Source organism: Carettochelys insculpta, chromosome 9 (genome assembly GCF_033958435.1).
Source record: "Carettochelys insculpta isolate YL-2023 chromosome 9, ASM3395843v1, whole genome shotgun sequence".
Classification (NCBI taxonomy): Eukaryota; Metazoa; Chordata; order Testudines; family Carettochelyidae; genus Carettochelys; species Carettochelys insculpta.
This window is the reverse complement of record NC_134145.1, coordinates 38858962-38880338: the sequence shown is the minus strand read 5'-3', so window position 1 is coordinate 38880338 and position 21377 is coordinate 38858962. Positions and strand designations below refer to the sequence as shown.

At 41.8% G+C, this 21377-nt stretch overlaps 1 protein-coding gene across 3 annotated transcripts; it reads left to right on the top strand.

Annotated features, from left to right (window-relative positions):
* Positions 1 to 7416: 7416 nt before the first annotated feature.
* VCAM1 (vascular cell adhesion molecule 1) lies at positions 7417 to 21020 on the top strand. 3 transcript variants are annotated; one of them, XM_075003171.1, is made up of 8 exons: positions 7417 to 7574; positions 8314 to 8589; positions 9979 to 10299; positions 11245 to 11517; positions 13748 to 14014; positions 15184 to 15450; positions 18442 to 18696; positions 20002 to 21020. In XM_075003171.1, exons 1-8 carry the CDS (start codon positions 7523 to 7525, stop codon positions 20160 to 20162), a joined length of 1872 nt encoding a protein of 623 aa, XP_074859272.1. In that variant the 5' UTR covers positions 7417 to 7522; the 3' UTR covers positions 20163 to 21020. The 3 variants fall into 3 exon arrangements, with proteins under 3 accessions (XP_074859272.1, XP_074859274.1, XP_074859273.1); XM_075003173.1 differs by lacking the exon at positions 11245 to 11517; XM_075003172.1 differs by lacking the exon at positions 18442 to 18696.
* Positions 21021 to 21377: the final 357 nt, after the last annotated feature.

The window sequence follows — 21377 nt, the reverse complement described above, 5'->3', positions numbered from 1 at the left end:
TTGCCAACCTTGATAACAATTTTTTGGACCTCCTATGCTTTATATATTGAGTCTTTTCTGGTATGGCTATGATCTGCAGAAGTGGGTCTGTCCCACGAAAGCGTCTAATAAATTGTTAGTCTTTGAAGTGCTACATGACTGCTTTTTTGTTTTTACGAGGAGAACAAAATCTGTAATTTAGAATGAGTGTTGTCTCTTAGTTTATAATTTTGGGAGGAGTCATTTAGGATTGTCTTCAGTGGGGACAAGAGGCTTTGGCATGTTTGAATACATTTGGCTCATCAACAAAAATGTAGATACTGAGAAGGCTCAAGCTGCAAAATTTTAATCAAGGTTTGAACACCCAAATATTTAGCAGTGTTTGGATTTGGACCTTAAAGACCAGAGCTACTTGCAAAATTCAGGTCTGAATCTGGAGTGTTAGATTTTATAACACCCTTAATTTAGAGAGTATTTTGATCCATGTATTTGCTTTTAGCCCAGCCTTCATTATAGGTAGAGATCTAAAATTTTCTAATAGTTTTATGTGGCAAGTTTTGCAATATTTTCCAGATCAACTGTTTTCACACTTTTTTTTTTTCTATTGTGAAATCAGTCCTACAGATGAGCTATTGGGAATGATCTAGTATCAAGTACAATACCACTGCTGCTTTTTAACATGCACTTCGTACAGAAACCAAGACAAAACTGTACTGAACACCTACACACATGTGTGCTAAGTACATTTCCCCCATTTCTTGACTCTTTAAAACATTTATGATTTCTAAAACCAAACCAAACCCCTTTGTGTTCCATCTAAAACAAAAATGCAATTTAAGTTGCCCAAATTCATAAAATTTCCCCTTTAAATTAACTTTTAATCTCAATTGTGTTTATCCTGGCAAAGTGGAATTAAAAACAGGATATGAACCGGAAGGCCAATTTTAGAGACAGCCCTGTTAATGAAAGTCATTACTCTCTCTCTTTCAAACCTAAAACTTGGAATTTCTATGCCCTGCACTCTCTGACAACAATAATATTTTAAGAAAGTGACAGGGGATTTTGGGGGTGGTGGTGATGGCAAGACTTATTTAGTCTATGCAGACTGAAGGATGCCTACTACTAAGTATAAACTTCTATGATTCTTAAAGCCAAATAAAAAGTGTCTCTGAACAGAAGCAAATTGGGAATTATTTATTGTTTCCTCTATACAAATGCCTAAAATTTATTTTCTTTTTGATAGTGCCTTTTCTTGTGCTTGGACTTCCTCAGAGGTTTCTTCATGAAAATGGTAGGAATGGAAAATGCAACAACTAGTATGTGCTGATGAGGATGATGTACCAGCCAACTATGTCACTTGCACATATCTTGGAATTTCCAAAGGGAGTAAAGGGAGTGGAATAGGCCAGAAAACTGTTTCAGAATTTTTAAATAGGTGATAAATTACAACCTGGAATACAATGCCACAGCAAAGGGTAGATTCCAGATCATTGCATAGGCCATGTCCATTTACATAGAGCACTGTTAAGTTTGTCTAAAACATCTAATTAACTCTAATTGATCTAGGTGTGGATCTCAGCAAAAATGGGAGATCAAAGGGGACTAGGTTACTCAGCAACAATGTACTACAGTTCCCTTTCTTGGAACCATAGAGAGAGCAGTATCAGGGTCTGGGTGTGGAGCCAGAAGACAGCCCTGCACTGGGAGGCAGCAGGAGTAGGGAGATTGGCACATCATCCACGCACCAGCCCATGGTGATGAGTCTGAGCAAATAACACAGCTGCAATGGAGATTGGAGGCTGTGGGGGGAGAAGGGATTAGAAGTGCCAGTGGCTGAATTCAGTGAGACAGTGCAGGTACTTAATGGCATGCACATGCTCAAGTGATTTGCTGGATTTGAGCTTCATTTATTAATTTAGTTAAGTACTTCAACGCTGGTTATTTCTAGCAGAAATACCAAGTGAGTGCACATATCCCTTGTTGGTGGATATAGGGATAGATGCTGCTGTAAGGTCAGGTCCACATACGGGGAGACAAAGGGGCTTTGAATTATCAACAGAGTGCTGCTCCGCTGCTGTGGAGCAGGGCTGCCCACAAAATTGCCAGCCCTCTAGGCAAGGTGGGAGGCAGGGCCTTGGCTGGAAGGGGTGGGGCAGTGGGGGGCCATCCTCCCCAGGCAGCTCTTCATTGGCTACCAGGAACCACAGACCTTTTTTAAATTGCTGGGTCCAGGGGCAGCTGCCCCCGCTACTCTCCCTGTTACTGCCAGCAGCTCTGCTGTCAATGGCTACTGGAAGGAAAACAAGGAATTTTAAATCAGCTCGTGTGTCTCATGTTTGAAGTCGCTTCTGTTCCTGGAAAAAGGGAGAGAGAGAGGGAGATTAATTCCCTCTTCAATGCAAAAAATCTCAGCTGTACCCTGGAATCTGAAGTGAGAAGCCACCTCCCAGGCTGTTTGGAATGCTGCCATCTCAACCTACCCCTAACCCATGCACTGTTCCTGCTCATCTTTTCCATCCCTGTGCAGATTTTTTCCATCCTTGTGCAGAATAAATTTTTATGGGCACTGTGATATGTGTGAATGTGAACCACCAGTAGCAATGAGCTGCACAATTTAGAAGGACCACTGCCCTCTAGGCAAACCCAGTGGCTTTCCCCTGAAACCTTGCCACAAAGCAACAATGGGTTATAAAACAAAGCTCTGCAGCACACCGAAATCATGGGGACAGAGTAAAATACATCGGTGATAAATTAAGCATAAAGCCATATGTGTGGTAAGAGGGAGAAAACATGCTAAAGGGTGGAATACAGGTTGAACTTCTCTAGGCTGGAGTAGATGTCCCAGTGGCTGAAGTCAGTGAGACAATACTGATGCTTAATGTTATGCATATGCTTAAGTGATTTTGCTGGATTTGGGTTTTATTTATTAATTTAGGTCGGGGCCTTAGATGGTAAGGGTGGGGCTGGGGCCTAGGCTCACCAGCCAGCCCTACAGTAGCAACCAGGAACCCTGGGCCATTTTTAAATCACTGGGACCTGAGGGAGCTGCCCCTTCTCTCTCCCCAGCCCCACCAGTGGCACTGCTGTCAATGGCTAGTGCAAGGAAAACAAGCAATTTTAACTTGGAACACACTTCTCCTATTTGAAGTCACTTCTGTTCCTGGAAAAAGGGAGAGATGGAAGGAGATTAATTCCCTCCTAACTGCTAAAAATCTCAGCTGTACCCTGGAAATTGAAGCAACAAACCACCTCCCAGGCTATTTGGAATGCTGCCGTCTCAACCTCCCCCTACCCCAGCACTGTTCCTGCTCATCTTTTCTGTCCCGGAGCGGATTTTTTCCATCCATGTGCAGCATAAATGTTTTATGGGTACTGAGGTATGTGTGAATGTGAACCACCAGTAGAAACGAGCTGCACAATTTACAGGGACCATTGCCCCCTGCAAAAGCGTGGGGAGTGCAGTAGAGGTTGAACCTCTCAAGTCCAGAACTCTCTCCTCTGGCAACATCCATAAACCAGAATGATTTCAGTGAATTTACCAAGGTTCCTGTGGTTCCATAGAGTTCGTTTTCAGCCACCAGTTCTGGCTCTCAGCGTTCCATGCTGTTGTTTACCTGTAGTTTACCCCTAAATGTCTTCTAAGAGCTCGGTAAGCAGCAGAAGTGATGGTAATGCTGTTAAACAATATTGACCTTTTGTATTTTGGCAATTTCTCTTGTCTGGCACCTGTCCGGTCTCAAGGGTGCTGGTTAGAGCAGTCCAAGCTGTATTGCTAACCCCAAATTTTCAAAAATCACTAGTCAGCCTCATAAATAAATAAATAAATAAATAAATAAATGTTGGGTTCTTTTTCTTTTCCTTGTGATTTGCAAGCTCCAAGGGTGAAACTGGCTCCCATTTTCAGGCATTTCTCCACAACCAGGAGGGACAGAAACACATTTTTAGAAAAATCTGAGCTTTTCACATAATCACTTCACTCCAGATGCTGGGAGCTAAATAAAACAACAAATATAATGAATGAAGTGAAAAAATTGTGAGAGTTGTTAACATGGGGAGTGCCCAGTTTTCCCTCTAACCTCTTCCATATGGGGCAGAATAAATTTTGTTGTGTGCATTGAGACATGTGAGGATGTGCGCCACGAATAGAAGCACATGCTGCTGGCTGTGGATGGTTCTGGGCGCTCTGATAATCAGCTGCACAGCACCAGAATCTCTGTTAGGTGGCTGCCCAAGTGCTCAGCTTACAGTGAACACTGGGGTGCCATATAATTCTGTGGTCCCTGTCCAATAAGCTTTAAGCCTTTAGTCATGGCCAACTTTGAAATTTTAACACAAAACAATAAAGGGACTAACTCCCTTCCCATGCAGACTGCAAAAATAGTTGATCAAATAAGTTTGTCTCCTGTGATTTATTAATATCTTATGCAAATTGGCCAACTGAACTCCATCAACAAAGTTACAGAAGCATAAAATGAATTTAAGACTGAATCTTTACTACAGAAGCAGTTTTCTTTTCCTTCTCACTGCCTGCCAAAAACATCTCACATTAGTTTCGCTTTCCTGGAAAGCAGCTTTACATCCTCTCTTCAGATCAGAGATAAAATGCCTGTGTGCTTTCCGAGTCACGGCAACCCTCTGAGATTCCCCTCCAAAATGTTAGTAAAACAAATTTCAGTTATTGGAAAGAGCAGAAAAACACATCAATCCCAGGCTTTAACATTTTCAGTGTTTTGCCAGGCAGCTCGCTAGCAAAGAGGAACGGAAAAAAAACATCCAGCAAACAGATGAGAACTAAAATCTTGTGCCACATTGGTGCTCCTCAGATTCACAAAACGCTATAGAAAATGTTTTCAGATAAAGTTGCTTCTCCATCTCTCTTTGCAGTGCCATGACCTTCTGGTGTTTTCCTGGCTTCCTTCTACTGTAACGTAGTTCTGCAGCTGGGGGAGTGCGGAGGGGGTGGGTGGGGGACACAACAGCTTTAGCCATGGGCCTAGGTGCAAGGTGGACTCATGCTTTCTGACAGAGCTGCATACAAAAATGTGAAGAGTTGCACACTTGAGCACTATCAACTGGCCTTTTTCTCTCTTTTAATCACATGTATGCAGACATTCCTATTACATTGCACTCCTGTAATGCTTAACGCATATGATCCCATTATACTCTGCCTGCTGAGCATCAGAATTTCTGCCAGTGTTTTCTGCGGTTGTCAGATTCGTTGTGAATTTGTAAATAAACACCCTTTCTCTTTTTTACCTCACTGCTGTCAAAGTCAATCAAAGATATCTTCCTGAGTTCAAGGGCAGTTGAATCAGGCTGACACTTCCCAGTCCATGTTACTTGATAAAAAATGCCGCTGCAAGTGTGGCTTTCCATGGCAGCGTCCTCAGGATGCAGACAGGCCCTACCATGTCTGACCAGTCCAAACTTCAGTATCACCATATGTATGACCTCCCTCTACTCTTGTGATGACAAAGTCCATATCAGCAATTTTATTAAAATGGGGAATTTTGTATGCCCTTCAAAACCCTTTTGTATGTGCTGAGTCGAAGCACCACTCCTCAGCCTGTACACTCCACAGATTCTGTGTTCTGTGATTTGAGTGATTTCTGTTCTGCTAAACAGATGGTCTCTAAGGACCAACCGATGCACATTACATGACACGTTTTCCTTTTATGTCCTGCTACTGGTCTCACCCGTACACAGATGACTTGTGGTAGCACTCAAAGGGCTCACCACCTCCCTGGGCCCTCACTAGAATTTTGAGTGCCCCCTCATGCCATCATCTTCCTGTTAGTCTGAGTGACCCTCCCTGCCCACCCTCTCTGCACAGCACCTATGCATCTGAATGCGGTCAAATGAAACTATTATTAATTCCAATGGATAATGTGCTAACAACACAAGCTACCTGACTGTAAGACGTCCATGTGGTACCTTCCTTTGTTCACTGTTCTTTATATTTAGAGTTTATGGATTTGTGTTCATTTTTTCTATATTTTCTTATTTATTTTATCCAAATTTTTACTTGAAACCGGGATCAGGCCCAAAGGTGAAATAAGCAATACATAACTGCCACAGTTTATAGCAGTCAGCATGTCAGTTAAATGATCACATATCAAATTTAATAATCCATCTAGACATTTTTAAACCGTGTTTTATGTTTTATGTTTTTTTCCTTGATTAGTTCCACTTCAGCTTGGCAGTTCGGGACATGTCCTCTGAATAAAAAAAGGAATGCTACACAAATTATTAAGCTGTATCTGCTTTATATTCTGCAAACTCTGTTTCCCACTTTAAATGGAGGCAGAAAATCTGCGTTTTCTTTGTTTCAAATAACAGCTTCCTACCAGCCACTGTTAGTCCCCAAAAATATCCTTTATTCCAGACTGGCATGATATAAACCCTGGTCAGAAACCACTGAAAATACAAACATTGTCTCCATTCCTTCACACATATTCATTCTTCCCCTATTACTGAGTAAGGGCATGAAAGCTAAAAAATGTTAGTGTAAATTGCTTTTTTAAAAGGACAAAGACAACTTTTTTTTCAATCCAACTATAGTTTAATGATCTAAATTTTTTCAGCTCTTTTGACTCCATTATTTAAACAGAACAATATAAGATTGCAGAAATAGGTTGACAATCTAGGGACAAATTAGTCACTGATATTGCAGGGAAAAAAAGAGCTCTTTTTAGGTTCAATTGCCTTTAAGATGCCATTACAACTAATGTTGTGGAACTAGCAGACTCAGACCAACAGTCATTCTGTTTAGCTGTAGGTCAATGGTGTGACGCTCAAAGACTGGATCTGGATCTGAGGTGTTGGGATCCATGATTTTGATTTGAGTTCAGCTCTAGTCCTGCATTTCCAGCCTTTGAGATGTTTTTCCTTATTTTATAGATATATTCCCCCAAACTACTGTTGTTTGGGTAGCTTTATTCATGTGAGTTGTTGTCCCATTGATTTGAAAGGAAAATTACACAAGGGTTTGTAGGCTTCTCCCCATAAAACTCAATCATGCAAAAAATACACGAGTAATGGCCCTATTCACTTCAGCAAGAACTGCACACATGAATAGCTTCTTTCATATAACTAACCATGTCCATAGCAAGTCTTTATTTTGCTCCTTATGCTTGAAATATGAAATAACAATGCAAAATAATTAATTTTTATCCTGGACTTTAAAAGATTTTTCTTGTCAAAACAAGATTTTTCTTGATGTTCTCCATCTCTGATATATTTATTTTGCCAGTTCTGTTTTGGAATTTGTTTTTAAGAGATCTTTTAGTCTTGTATCTGAAACCAACAGAGGGCGCTGAAAACAGCCTGCAGAGGGGATTTTCCTAACTGCACTGTGGGTTTCCCCATCCAGGAATTTCCTACTCTGTGTCCCAGACAGAATGGTTATAAAAAGCTGAGTAACTCTTACAACTGTCATTTTCAAAGCTTCAGACTCAGACGGTGTTTCTAAAGAGAGAACAGAGATCCAGGACTTGGAGCTTACTTTCTTTTCGTAATATAACAGTTGCAAAATTTTAGACAAATGGGAAGGATAATTCCATCAGTGACTGGGCTGTTACTGGTGTTTGTGACTTGTGAGTTTTTGTTTTTGTTTTGGGGTTTTTTTTGCTAATTAATTTAATTTTAATTGTATTTTATAATCATTTTCCTTTATTGCAAATGATTTTACATTTCAGTACATAAAATTTTATTATTCTCAGTTAAGACATTTAAATATCAAGAGCAATTTTATTCAGCACTATTAGTAAAGCAGTTATGTTGTAATTTTGTTTGCTACAAGATGTATTTGCACTGTTGAATCACAGAATTGTTAAGGTTAGAAAAGATCTGTAGCAGATCACTTTGGGTTTGACTGTTATTGCCCCGAAGCATCCTTAATAGAGATCAGTCAAGTATAATACTAAATATGTGCAGTAAAGGTGATTCTATAACCTCTTATGGTAACATATTTACCTATTAGTCTGCTGAGAAGTTTTAGAGACAGATTTGAGATGGTGTAAACTAGAGTCTCTCCATCAACTTCAATGGATTTACATTGTTCTCCAGGTAAAGATGAGACCCATAGTATCATCTGAATCTTAATTCTCGTTTTAAAGAATAATTACCTTCGTTAACCTTTGTAGAGGGGTTCAGAAAAGTAAAGAAATACGTAAATGCTAAATATTAGTTGTTTAACATTCCAACATGATCTGTTAGTTTAAAAGTAGTAAAACAAGAGCTGAGCTCCAGTAATCTCACATAATATATGCGTGAACAAGAGGGTATGAACAAAAGCAATGCTGCTCTAAGTTTGCATTTTTCTCCCTTTTACAGCTCACACTTTCAAAGTTCATCTTGTACCTGAAAACAAAGTGGCTGCTCAGATTGGAGATAAACTTGAATTAATCTGCAGTACTATTGACTGCAAGTCCCCAACTTTCTCCTGGAGAACCCAGCTGGACAACCCATTAGGTGGGACAGTGAACAATAATGGGAGCCGCTCCATCTTGACTATGGATCCTGTTGGCTTTTCAAATGAGCATGAATATCTGTGCACTGCATCCTGTGACAATGAGAAGAAAGAAAAATCCACCACGATTGATATTTACTGTGAGTGATTTATTCCTTTTATATGTGACATTGGGACAATGCTCACTGGTAATGAAATTGATGAATCATTCTGAAAACTGGAGTTTGAGTAGAGTGTGTGTGGTGGGGGAGTCAATCATACCCCTAGCATAGCCGTTCTGACAGGGTTTAAACATGTATTTCCTAGTAGGACTCTCATATTGGTGCAGGGATTTCTCAATAGTGGGGCCCTATGAAATTCAAAGTCCAGTTTGATCAATTTCACAGCCAAGGGATTTTCAAAATCTGAAGTTTCATGATTTCAAATATTTGAATATGAAATTTCAAAGTAATGTATTTGTAGGGGTTCTGATCCAACAGAAGTTGTGTGCGGCTGCAAGGTTATTGTAGGGGTGGGAATTGCGGCACAGCTACCCTTATTTCTGTGCTGGTGCTGGTGGTGGTGCTGCCTTCAGGGCTGGGCAGCTGGAGCTTGGTGGTCACTGGGTGGGAGCCCAGCTTGGAAGACAGAGACACCACTTAAGCAGAAGTGTGTGCATCATGGTATGGTATCGCCAACCTTACTTCTGTGCTGCTGCCGCTGCTGACAGAGCTCTGCCTGCAGAGATGAGTATATCGCCAAAAATCACGGTGTCTGGCAACACAGCTCTGAAGGCAGCACAGAAACAAGGGTGGCAATATTGTTACCTCCACCGCTAAAACAACCTTGAGCCCCACCTGCAACTCCCTTTTCAGGTCAAGACCCCAGTTGGAGAAAGATGATCTCTTCCATGAAAGCTGAGTAGCAAAGGATAAAGGCACACAAAAGACCAGACTTCATGGCCAGATTTCAAGATCCATGATGCATTTTTCATGGCTCTGAATTTGGGAGGGTCCTAAATAGCAGACATCTTGAACTAGGCTACCTGGAATGAATTTAGCCTTCCTGGTTTTAGTTGTTCTTGGTGTTTTCCACAAACTATGTGAAAGGGAGAAAACATTTTTCCTAGTGTTCAAAAAGCTGAAATGTATGGGAAAAATGTGAGTATAAGGAGCCTGATCAAAGCCCATGGAAGTCAATGAAATTCTTTAGATTTGGATCCAGCCCTTGTGGCTAATCCTGCCCATTTTACTCATGACAATTGTTCCATTGACCTCAAGAGGTTCTTTCCTGTGATGCATGCAGGAGTTGGCCCACATTGCAAGGACTTGCTAAATTCAATCTGCCTGCCACTCTGTTAGGTGCAAATACAAAGCATGCTTCCACACCACGGAAAGCAATGGAACCTTTGAAAGGGAGTTCACTGAGAACAAATCAGTCTTATATACCTTGATCTTTTGGCTTGGTATGGGAATGCATTCACTGTATTTTTTAATCATAACTGTCATCATTTGGGACCCACATTCAAGTAACTGGGATTGTTCTTTTAGCTTTTCCTAGTGATCCGATCATCGAGTTCAACACATCACTGTATGTCGGGGAAAAAGCCAGTGTCACCTGCACAATTCCCAATGTGTATCCTTCAGATCTTCTGACAATGCAGCTGGAGAAAGATGGATCTGTTCTTGACATGAAAGAGTTTTATAATGAACCAAGAACCGAAACAACAGAGACAAAACGTCTGATGTGGACATTTATCCCCACCTTTGAAGACGCAGGGAAAGAGATTGCTTGTGTGGCTGAATTACCAATGGAAGAGGTGGACTTTGAACCTAAAAAAAGACAAACTTCACAGAGACTGAGTGTAAACTGTAAGTATATTTATGTTAGGAGTTTTAACTTAGATTAAATTCTGCAATAGAATTCATGGCATAGGGATATACACAATATTATACTCCTGATCTGCACTGGATCTCACACTGATGTCAATGACTGTATTACAGAAAGATCAATGATCTAACATGGCCCTTAGGTAGTATCATCTCCGGGCACAATGTTGTACGTCTTTCCTGTGTTGGATAATGAGTGACTTCAATAAGCGTGCTCCATACTGAGTACTCTCCATAATGCAATTAAGTATTGTACTGATTAGTGTCAGAGAGGTAGCTGTGTTAGTCTGTCTTAACAAAAAAAAAGCAGTCCTGCAGCACTATAAAGACTAAGAATAATATTTATTAAGTTTTGAGCTTTCTGTGATCGGAAGAAAGGCCTTCGAAAACTGGGGGGGTCCTTTCGGCAGGTTCCATCTCCACGGGTGGCACGATTTGAAAACCCACACTTTCGAATTGCCGTGGCCACCATTATGCTAATGAGGCGCTGCATATTCATTGCAGCATCTCATTAGCATCTTTCGAACCCGCTCATTAATATGCCCCTTTCGAAAGCAAGGGGCACATGTAGACCCAGCCACAGTGACTCATCTTTTCTCTGGTAGTTGGTGCAGAACACACATATCCTCAGTCAGAAAGATCAATAACTGCTTGACTGCTCATGTAACTCCCATTCTAGTCACTGGGATCCACATGCATATATCAGGAGGATGAAATTGGCTCTAAGCAATTTCTCTTGAAAAACCTCTACTCTTGATTCTTCCCTGAGCTCACTGGGGAAATTGTTCCACTATCCTATTGACATCCAGTTTCAGAAACGTTTCCCAGTATTGGAAGTGTTTCATTCAGCTCATTTAGCCTCAGAGATGTGGATAAAACGTCTCATTCCTTTAGCTCATTGAACCTTTCTCTTCTATTTCCTTCCAGTTGGTCCACAAAATACTAACATTGTCGTGTCACCAAGCAATACAATTATGCAGGGGGAAACTCTGATGCTTACTTGTAAGACTACAAGTAATCCGCTAGCAAGAGTTGTTTGGAAAAAAGAGCTGGCCAATTCAAGTGCTCAGCATGTTATAGACAATGATACCATTATAATTCCACATGCCCAGATGAGTGATTCTGGCCTGTTCATCTGTGAAGCCATGAATGAAGAAATGAATAAAACAGAGAGAGCAACAGTGGTCATTTCTGTGCAAGGTATGAGTCTGCAAGACTTTGTCTTGGCTGGTTCCGTGAAGCATAGAATTTCAGCTAATCTACAGATGACTCCTGAATGAACGAGAGGGAGAGGACCCAGAAATAATGAAAATGAGAAGTTTTAATATTGTATTTTCAGAAGTCAACTGTAGATACATTACCTCTAGTGGGGAGTTGTGTTTGTCATTTTAGTGTCTGATTCTTTGTTATTACAATGCCTGATACTTAATTGCTTCTCTCTTTACTCTCATATACGTATAGATACATCCATCCATCCCCCAATTAATGGCCCAGTGTGGGTAAGACTTACCCCAAACCACATATAGGTATGCCCTCCAAACAGGCACTTAACAGCCTCACTAGCCCCAGGTGAGTAGAGTAGGAACCCTGACCTCATAAGGGACAATATCCTCCTTTAGGACTGGAAAGCCGCTGTCCTGCACGTACCCCAGGAGCCCTGTGTTGCTCCCCAAATCTGCCCACTAATTACATTTCCAGGTGGTTTCTGTGGGTAGTCAGGCTACTAACACACCTCAAATTATCTTAAGAAATTTGCTCAGCCATCTGACAATTAAATAAATATTGCGTCAAATGTAATCATTGCAATCTATGAATTTCTGAGCCCAGAACGGTCTTTTAAAGGCCATTTCCTCTGGCAAAGCTTAAACTGTAGGTGTGATCTGATGTCTGTTTCACTGACCACCTCTTTGAAATCTCATCTGAAAACTCATCTTTGTGCCTTTAGATATTTTCTCCTTTTCCCTATTCTAACCGTGTTCTATAATTCTCTCCTTTCATGCGCAGTTCTGTAGGTCCTGCCTTTGGCAAAACTCAAATTCAGATTAAATCACCGAAAAAGAACTTTAGAATTATCTCCTGTGGCATTTATTTGTAATATAACTTTGTTGCAACGATATCTAAGTCCATTGCATCAATAAAAACAACCAGTCAATGACAAGTCAGAATTCCTTGTTTCACCATTAATCAGTAGTTATTTCTCAACCCTATAGAACACTATTAGTAAATTTTGTGATGTGATTCAGCTGGATGAAGAATCTTGGTGATGAGGTGTATACAAGAACAAGATCCCTGTGAGGAATCCAGTTCAATTGTATCTGGACAGCCTCTTTAGACAAACCGCTCGACAATAGAATCCCTGGCCAAAGTTCCAAAGAGGTGTCATTATAGCCCCTATGGCCCCATTTCTGTAATGAGTATTCTGAGGGCCGCATCCCTGTATTGCGTGGCTGGAAGCACCAGGGACCACTCTGGTACTTGCAATTGACGGCAGGCACACATGTGTTGATATAAGGGCCGGTCCCCATTGCGCCCTTATGCACTGAACATAGGGACAACTGCCATCATCTTTTCTCCATCCCCTATAAGGGCCACTTATTCCCCACCACTGAACTTAGGGGATGTTATAGGATGTGACTGTATTACTTCCCTGATCAGGTGAAAGCATGACTCTGTTCTGTACTTCATGCTGGCCAGACACACTGTGAGAGGAATTAGTTCCACACAAATTACTGGTCTCCTTCCAGATCAGCTCTGCAGTTCCAGGTGGCAAAGAGACAATGGGCTGTCCCACTTCCCATTTTACTATGGGCTGTTCCTAACTAGAGCAGGTCATTTCTTAGCCTTGGTTTGTTCTGAGCATTATATCCATCACACAAGCAAATGAGCACTTCACAGAAAGAACTATTCTACTGCTTCATAGGAAATGCATAAGTCACACTCACATTCCACGCTAAGTGTTGCTGTCATTATGCTGTTCCCCAGTGCATTGTCTGCTTCACATTCATAGTTTCCTGCATGTCAGAATGTCACAGGTGAAATATGCACAACTCCATCCTCACCGTGAAGCACAGTGTCTCCACTGGCTGATTTTCTCCTTAAGATTGACTTAGATATCTTAGCAGCAAATTTATATTCCAGATAAATGCAACAGGGGATAACCATTGTGCTCTTGAAGGGATGGCAGTCTCAGGTCAAGGGCCAAATGAGGATTAAGACTGAACTGTCCTCCCACTCATATAAACAGACCCTCTGGGTCAGGACTGAAGCACATTGGCTAAGGAGGAATTGGACTGAAGCTCAGAAACTTTCTGTGCTGTGTTTTAATTATAAATTGAGGGTTTCGTTGTCCAGGGCTGACAATCTAGCACCTAATAAAGAATCATATCACTGATAATGTTTTTAATAAATAACAATGGATCCCTCATTTTAGATGGACCAAGAAACACGACAGTCTCTGTCACCCCCTCCAACACAGTGAGAGAAGGAGACACTGTGATAATGACATGCACTAGCAATGGTAATCCATCCCCAGAGGTATCCTGGACAAAGCATTTGATCAGTGGAGAGTCGCAGTTTCTTTCAAAAGATGCAACTTTGACTATAAAGAATGCAAAGGCTGATGATCTGGGACTTTATGTGTGTGCTGGAGTTAACCAGTTTGGAAGAGAGAAAAAAACTGTGGAATTAATTGTTCAAGGTGAGTACAGCCTCATACACTGTAAGCGTGGCTTCCAAATGTTAGGGCAAATCTTGCTCAGACTGAAGACTGAGAATTTTGCCTTTGACTTCTGTATGCTCAAGAACAGCTGGTAGTCATTCAGGTTAAAATTTACCACCATGCAGATAGCTGATGCAAAGTTGTCTGAATCACTGCAGCCCTACCAGGTGCATTGATAGAGCCTGTGGCAGCCTGCAGAGTGCCTGCAAGCCTGGATCCACACACTTGGGCTCACAAGGTTTGAGTTGCTGCACTAAAATTAGCCATGTAAGCAGCACATTTGAGTAGTGGCTTGGCCTGGAGCATGGGCTCTTACATCTTGGAGGGATGTGGCTTCAAAGCCCCACAAGCCTGAAGCTCTTGTCCAGGATCAAAGGCTCACTGACAAAGGCTGCATAGACACACCTGTAATGCCTCTGCCTTTCTGTCTGTGGTTGTGCTAAGCAACCGCAAGGGGAGTTTCCACATTCCCTGCACAAAGCAGCTGGAGTTTTGGGTTGGCTTCAAGTCCCTGCATGTGAAAGAGTCAAGGGGATTCTGGTTCTAAATGGCTAGTCTGCAGGCAGTACCCATGAACTGGGACTCTGAATCCCATTCTCTCACACCCTGCTTCATTTCATACTGTAAAGCTGACTCTTCAGTGCAGGGAGAGATTAATTTCACCTTTAGGGAATATCTTTCTTGGTTTTTTCTTGGAATGAAGGACCCCTTATGAAGAAAACATCATCTGACCCTGACATATGTCAGAGAGGCCAAGGAAAGCAAACTCTGAACTTGCTTAAGGTTAAAAAAAATTATTTAAACTGCATAGCTCTGCTTCGCATAACTTTGTGATGCCTAATGAGGTAAGTACACACACACACACACAAACACAAATATGTTAATGAATGTAGTAAATGTGAAAGGTGCCAATTTGACAGTGCTGATATGTAAGTGTGTGGTATTGTTGCTTATTGTTAATTAATAACATGTAGTTGATGTATGATGTTACTAGCCATTTACAGAAATGTCACAAGTGCACTTTACGTACTATGTGGGTTTCCCTGCCTTTGCTCTCCCACTTGTGAATACTGACAGTACTACCGTATTGTTCTGGGAGCACATCTGTTTACTAATCTGCATTCCTCACATTCTTTACTTTTGTGCAGTTCCACCAAAAGACACAGTGCTTTCAGTTTTTCCTTCTGACACTGTAAAAGAAGGAGAAAATGTTACCTTCACTTGCACAGCAGAAGGCGTTCCAGCTGTTCAGATTATCCTGAAGAAGAAAACACAAGGTGCAGACACGATGATTGTGTCTGAAAGTGGCAGCTATCACATATACAGGGCTCAGCTAGAGGATGCAGGACTGTATGAATGTGAATCCAGAAACAAGCTTGGACAGCAATTTCAAAACCAAATCCTTGAAGTCAAAGGTCAGTTAAAATATGTTTTGTATGTTAATGACATGGGGGGTTTTTGTGTTAGAGGCATAAAACACGGTCTAAAATATCAGCCAGTCTCTTCAGAATCCAGTGTTAAGGATCATTCTTTGTCATTCCCTAAGATTTTAATGCCATGTGTTTCATATAGGCTATGTCTACACTAGCACCCTCCTTTCAAAAGGGAAATGCTATTGAGACATATTGGGATATGCTAATGAGGCGCTGCAATGAATATGCATGCAGAACCTCATTAGCATAATGGAAGCCGCAGCACTTTGAAAGGGCCGCTTTTGATCACACATGGCTCATCTACACAGGGTCTTTTTCGAAAGGACCCTATAGACATCAAAACCCGCTTATTCCTATTTGGTTATAAAAATAAGGGGATTTCGATGTCTTCAGGGCCCATTTGAAAAGGACCCAGTGTAGACAAGCCACACGCGATCACAAGCAGCACTTTTGAATTGCTGCGCCCACCATTATGCTAATGAGGTGCTGCAATGAATATGCAGCGCCTCATTAGCATATCTCAAAGAATCTCATTAGCAACCCTCTTTTGAAAGGGGGGGTGCTAATGTAGACATAGCCATAGTGAGTTAGCCAGGGGCTTGTCATATATAACTAGAAAGAACAGAAAAACAGCTAGGACTGTTCTTCAGAAGGATACAGACAGTGATTTTTATGTGCCGGTACTTGCCAGTATTGAGTACTGGCATCCCATCAGTCCCTGCCATGGGATTGGTTGGGGTGGGGGAAACCAACTGAGCACTGGCTCCTCTGTTTTTTTTTACATATATAACACTGAATACAGACATCAGCAAACAATTGTTCTCCAAAATCTTTTAGCAGGTACCTTGCAATGGATTCCCTCAAAATGCCATTTCAAATGTTGGATCCTAATGATTTTCTCAGAGAAATGTCACATGTCTCAAAGCCGGGCAAACGTTCTTTTTTTTTAAGTCTGATTCTTCATCTTTGCCCTTGCTATGCCCATTCTGTAGAACAAGCACTTCAGAGGCCAGGCCTGTCTCTTTCCCTCCTTTCATGAATATACATAATCTCTTTGAATAATAAAAAAGGTTGGTATAAAGTGAAGGATGCTACGTGCATCATTAATAAAATATCCACCACAGAATCGCAGATGATGAGGATTGGAAGGGAGTTCAGAAGGTCATCTCGTCCAACCCTATTCAAAGCATGACCAAGTTCAACTAAATCTTTCCAGCCAGGGCTTATCAAGAGTGGCGTTCAAAACCTGTAAGGATGGCAAATCCACCAGCTCCCTAAGTAACCCATTCTAGTGCTTTGCCAACATCCTAGTGAAGTAGATTTTCCTAATATTCAACCTCCCCCTCTGTAACCTGCGACCATTGCCTCTTTTTTCTGTCACCCGTCACCACTGAGAGCAGCCTGGCTCCATCCTCTCTGGAAACCCCCTTTGGGCAGTTGAAGGCTGCTATCAAGTCTTCCCCCTCACTCTTCTCTTCTGCAGACTACATAAGTCCAGTTCCCTTAGCCTCTCCTCATAGGTCATGTGCTCTCGACCCCTAATCATTTTCATTCCCCTCTATTGGACTCTCTTCAATTTGTCCACATCGTTTCTGTTGTCGGGGGCACAAACTTGGATGAAGTACTCCAGTATTGAATAGCAGGGAATAATCACTTCCCTAGATCTTCTTGCAGTGCTTCTACTAATGCACCCCAATATGCCGTTAGCCTTCTTGGCTGCAAGTGCACACTGTTGACTCATATCCAGCATCTCATCTATTGTAATTGCCAAGTCCTTTTCTGCAGAACTGCCATTTAGCCAGTAGGTCCCCAACCTGCAACAGAGCGTGTGTGGGATTCTTCCATCCTAAGTGCAGAACACGGCACTTGTTCATGTTGAACCTCATCAGACTGGGAAATTGTCCCAATCCTCCAAATTGTCAAGGTCACTCTGGAGCCCACCCCTCTGCTCCAGCATATGTAACTCTCCTGAACTTCAAAATTATCTGCACACTTGCTGAGGGCGCAATCCATTCTGCCATCCAGATCATTAACAAAGATGCAAACAAAACCAGTTCCAGGACCAGCCTCCACAGCATGATACTTGACACTGGCTGCCAACTCCACATTAAGCTGTAGATTGCTACCCACTGAGCCCATTGATCTAGCCAGCTGTCTATCCAACTTATGGTCCATTCATTCACATCAGACTTCTTAACTTGCTGGCAAAAAAACTGTGGGAAATCATATCAAAGGCTTTGCTAAAAGTCAAGGTATATCACGTCCACCGCTTTCCATCTACAGAGCCACAGACCCACTCCTGATCTGAATGCCATTTTGCTTTTTTAGAATACAGACTAACACAGCTACTTCTCTGTTATTGCTTCAGAAGAGTTTGCCATGGCCATACTAGCACCCTCCTTTCGAAAGGGGGATGCTAATGAGCTACTTCGGCAGATGTTAACGAGGTGCTTCCATGCATATGCAGCGTCTCATTAGTATAATGGCCAATGCGCGCGTTTCGAAAGTGCCGCTTTCGAAACGCGTGCTGCCAGTGTCGACAGGGGCCTTTAAAAAAGACCCCCAGACTTCGAAAGCCCCTTCTTGCCATTTGGTTTTGGGAAGAAAGGGCTTTCAAAATCTGGGGGGTCCTTTTGAAAGGCCCCTGGCCACACTGGCGGTGTGTGTTTAGAAAGCGGCACTTTTGAAACGCGTGCGGTGGCCATTATGCTGATTAGGCACTGCATATGCAAGGCAGCACCTCATTAGCATCTGCCCAAGTGGCTCATTAGCATCCCCCTGTTGAAAAGGGGGTGCTAATGTAGCCACGGCCTACAGGACTAGAGAGTGTACCATTAGCTAGTGGTTAAATAGATTATAAAGAAAGGATTGTGATCAATCATTTAACTGAATTAAGGCCCTGAGAGTCAGTTGTAGATTGTAAAGTCTCTATATTTGCATTTGGATCTTACTCAATATTTTCTTTCTTTTTAGTTTCCCCCCAAAATACTGCAGAGTTCACATATCTATCAGATCATACTGATGAACAGGAAAAGACCACTATTCTAAGTACAACCTATAATCACCCACTACCACACACTGGCCAACCAAGCAACACACCCAGCCTCTCATCACAGAATAGCATGTCTACACTCTATAGTGACATAAAAAATGACACAGGCACATATTTGATTGTTGTTTACAATGAAGCTGGAAATAACACTGATGTGATTGATACAGCTTCTGTAGGTATGTATATACTTTGCTTTGAACTTTCTTGTATTGTTACGTTTTAATGAATCAAAAGTTGTTGCTGGCTCAGTTAATGTGCTGTTCGCCCACGTATAGATATGCCATGGTCAATGGTGAAAAACAGAGCAGTTCACTCGAGACTATCAGTAATGTAATAGCAACCTATACACCCCTGCTACTGTTAGTTCTATTATCCAGAAGTGTCACCGTGGTTCAAGAGAGGTGGGGAGAAGGTGGATATAGTCCCACCTCCTCTCTGCACCAGGCTGCAGAGTGAGACAGGCACCTAGGGAGAAGCAACCTACACACCACAACAGGAGATGGAAGGGTGCCATTGCTGTGTGCTGTGGAGCTGCTGGTGGCACTTGCTCTGCATGGGGGAGAATCCCTCCTGCTCCTCCCTGGAGCAGTCAGCTTCCAGCACTCTGTACTTCATACTATGCCAAACACTGACCCTATTAAGACAAACAAACCCAAGACAAATACTCTGAACAACAATTTAAGCTGACTGGGGCAGTGGGGGTGGGCCTGTTTATTGAAGAGAATGTAAATCAGTGGTTTGAAGAAGAGGGCAGAGATTTGAAGGAGGATGGAGAGCACATGGCTGATGAGAGCTGGGAGAGAGTTCAGGTTCAAGGCAGTGGGGTCTGCAATAGCTATTTTCCACTCAGAAAAATGTGAAATTAAAACCACAATAAAGTCAGTTCTCCCATTTGTATTTGTTCAGATTAGCGAGAGCTCTTTCAGAGCAGAATCCGTGTGGAGCAGCTGCTCCAGTGCCCCAGGCTAGGTCATGCACGTGTTCATGTTCATTTTGGAGTTCCTGGGGAGAATGTCATGTAGCTCTGTACTGAGGGGCACTTTCTAAGACACCCTGAATTAGTGAGCAAAAGTGGAGTTCCAGAAAGCTAGGGTTCTACCTATGCAAATCGTGGTCCGACAGACCCCACTGGGCCAAGGGAACTGCACAGTGAAAAGAGTGAACTCAGTGTCGGGGGATCAGGCAGTGACAGCAACAGAAAGAAGAAAAGATGAGAAAGAGGATAGGGAAGGTGAATGGGGAGAAATGGGATCCTATGCAGCTGTACTAAGATTACAAAAGGCTCAGTATGTGTGGACACGACCTTGGTGTGGTGTTGTAAGAGCTCGGGATCCAGTGAAAGCATTCAGAGAGGTCAGCTAAGATGCTCAAAGCTGGAAAAGTGGAAGATAACAGTATCATTGCTTCCCCAGTGATGTTCATATGTCTATTTGTAACAGTTTTTAATCAATTTCTATTTCTTTTTCCCCCTCATTTTGCAGCAATAGTGAAAAGAAATGGTTTTCTGATTCCTGTGATTGTTGTGCTCTCTTGTTTATCAATAATGGCAATCCCTGCACTTGCCGTGTGGGTTTATGTGTCAAGGAAAGGAAGGGTAAACGGATCCTACAGCATTGTAAATGCACCGAAACCTAATGTTTAATCGAGTGACTTTCTTCATTCCCTGACGTAACATGATACAGAAGTGACTTTTTCTAATACTCTTGCAAAAACATGAAAAATGGTCTGTACAGTGATAACTGCTACAGTCTTTATATTAAAGGCAAAAATAAGACAATGCCTTAGAAAGAAGTGAACCACTTCCCTGTTGAAGCATGTTCAACAAGAAGAGTTCTTTGAGGTGCTAAATTTGTAGATAGTGCACCATTTGCTGTACATATGTATTATAAACACATTCAAGTGAACACCAGATTGGAAATTCCAATATCCTATTGCAGATGTACATAGAAATGTTGTTTTCTGAGATACAACTCAACAATGAACTGATTAGACTTTTGGCATTATTTAATAGTGAGTATTTTAAATCTAATGGGTGTAAATGTTTGCTTGTGGTACTTTCTTACTGTGTGTAATGTGGTCTGGGTCCTCCTCTCATTAATGCCACCATAACTCCACTGGCTCCAACAAAACTGTACAGTATAAATGAGAAGAGAATTTGGCTTTGTGTTCATAATTAATTCTCACAAATGCGATTCACTCAAAGTCAGTTTATTGTAAAATGTTTTAACTTTTGTTTAATATACGTGTTAAAGTTTCTGAAATGCTTGTAACAGTTAGAATTGTTTTTCAGCACATACCTCTTTGGGCTTAAGGTAAAATCAAGTATTGTAGAAATGGTATGGTATTTATTTGGGGGTCTTGTCACTTTAAAGTAATGGCAAGATTTCCATGGTCTTCACTGTGAACAGAATCAGGCCCACAATTTAGAAGTTAACTGTAAATAGACATGCTTTATGGCCCTTAACTCCAAAATAAATCTACCTTAGGGTATTGCTGTTAATGTTGTGCGGTGCCTTTTTTGTAACAAAAAATAAAAACAAAAACCTCAGTTGGCTCCCCATCCCCCGCTCCAGACAATGCTGTGGCTGGGGCTGCCAAGGTGCCGGTAATCAGTACCGGCAAGTACAATCACAAAAAAAGCACAGATCTTGTGTCTGGTACATGTGCCAACAATGGGATCCAGGACACAGATTGGGCTGTATAAGGGAAATCTAAGGGAGTTAATATGCACATTTTATACAGATGTCAGCTCCAGACCCCCCAAAAAGCTGCAGCAGTACTGGACTTAGTAAGTATTATGGGCTAATTGTCACAAAGCAGTATAAGGTCTTGGATATTAGAAATTTCTGTCAGGAGA

What these genes read in the sequence shown, in the direction of transcription:
- VCAM1 (XM_075003171.1), top strand. Translation starts at nt 7,523, where the DNA reads ATGGGAAGGATAATTCCATCAGTGACTGGGCTGTTACTGGTGTTTGTG. An exon ending in CCAAATCCTTGAAGTCAAAG is followed by an intron (nt 15,451 to 18,441) that starts GTCAGTTAAAAT and finishes CTTTCTTTTTAG; the next exon opens with TTTCCCCCCAAAATACTGCA. An exon ending in GATTGATACAGCTTCTGTAG is followed by an intron (nt 18,697 to 20,001) that starts GTATGTATATAC and finishes CTCATTTTGCAG; the next exon opens with CAATAGTGAAAAGAAATGGT.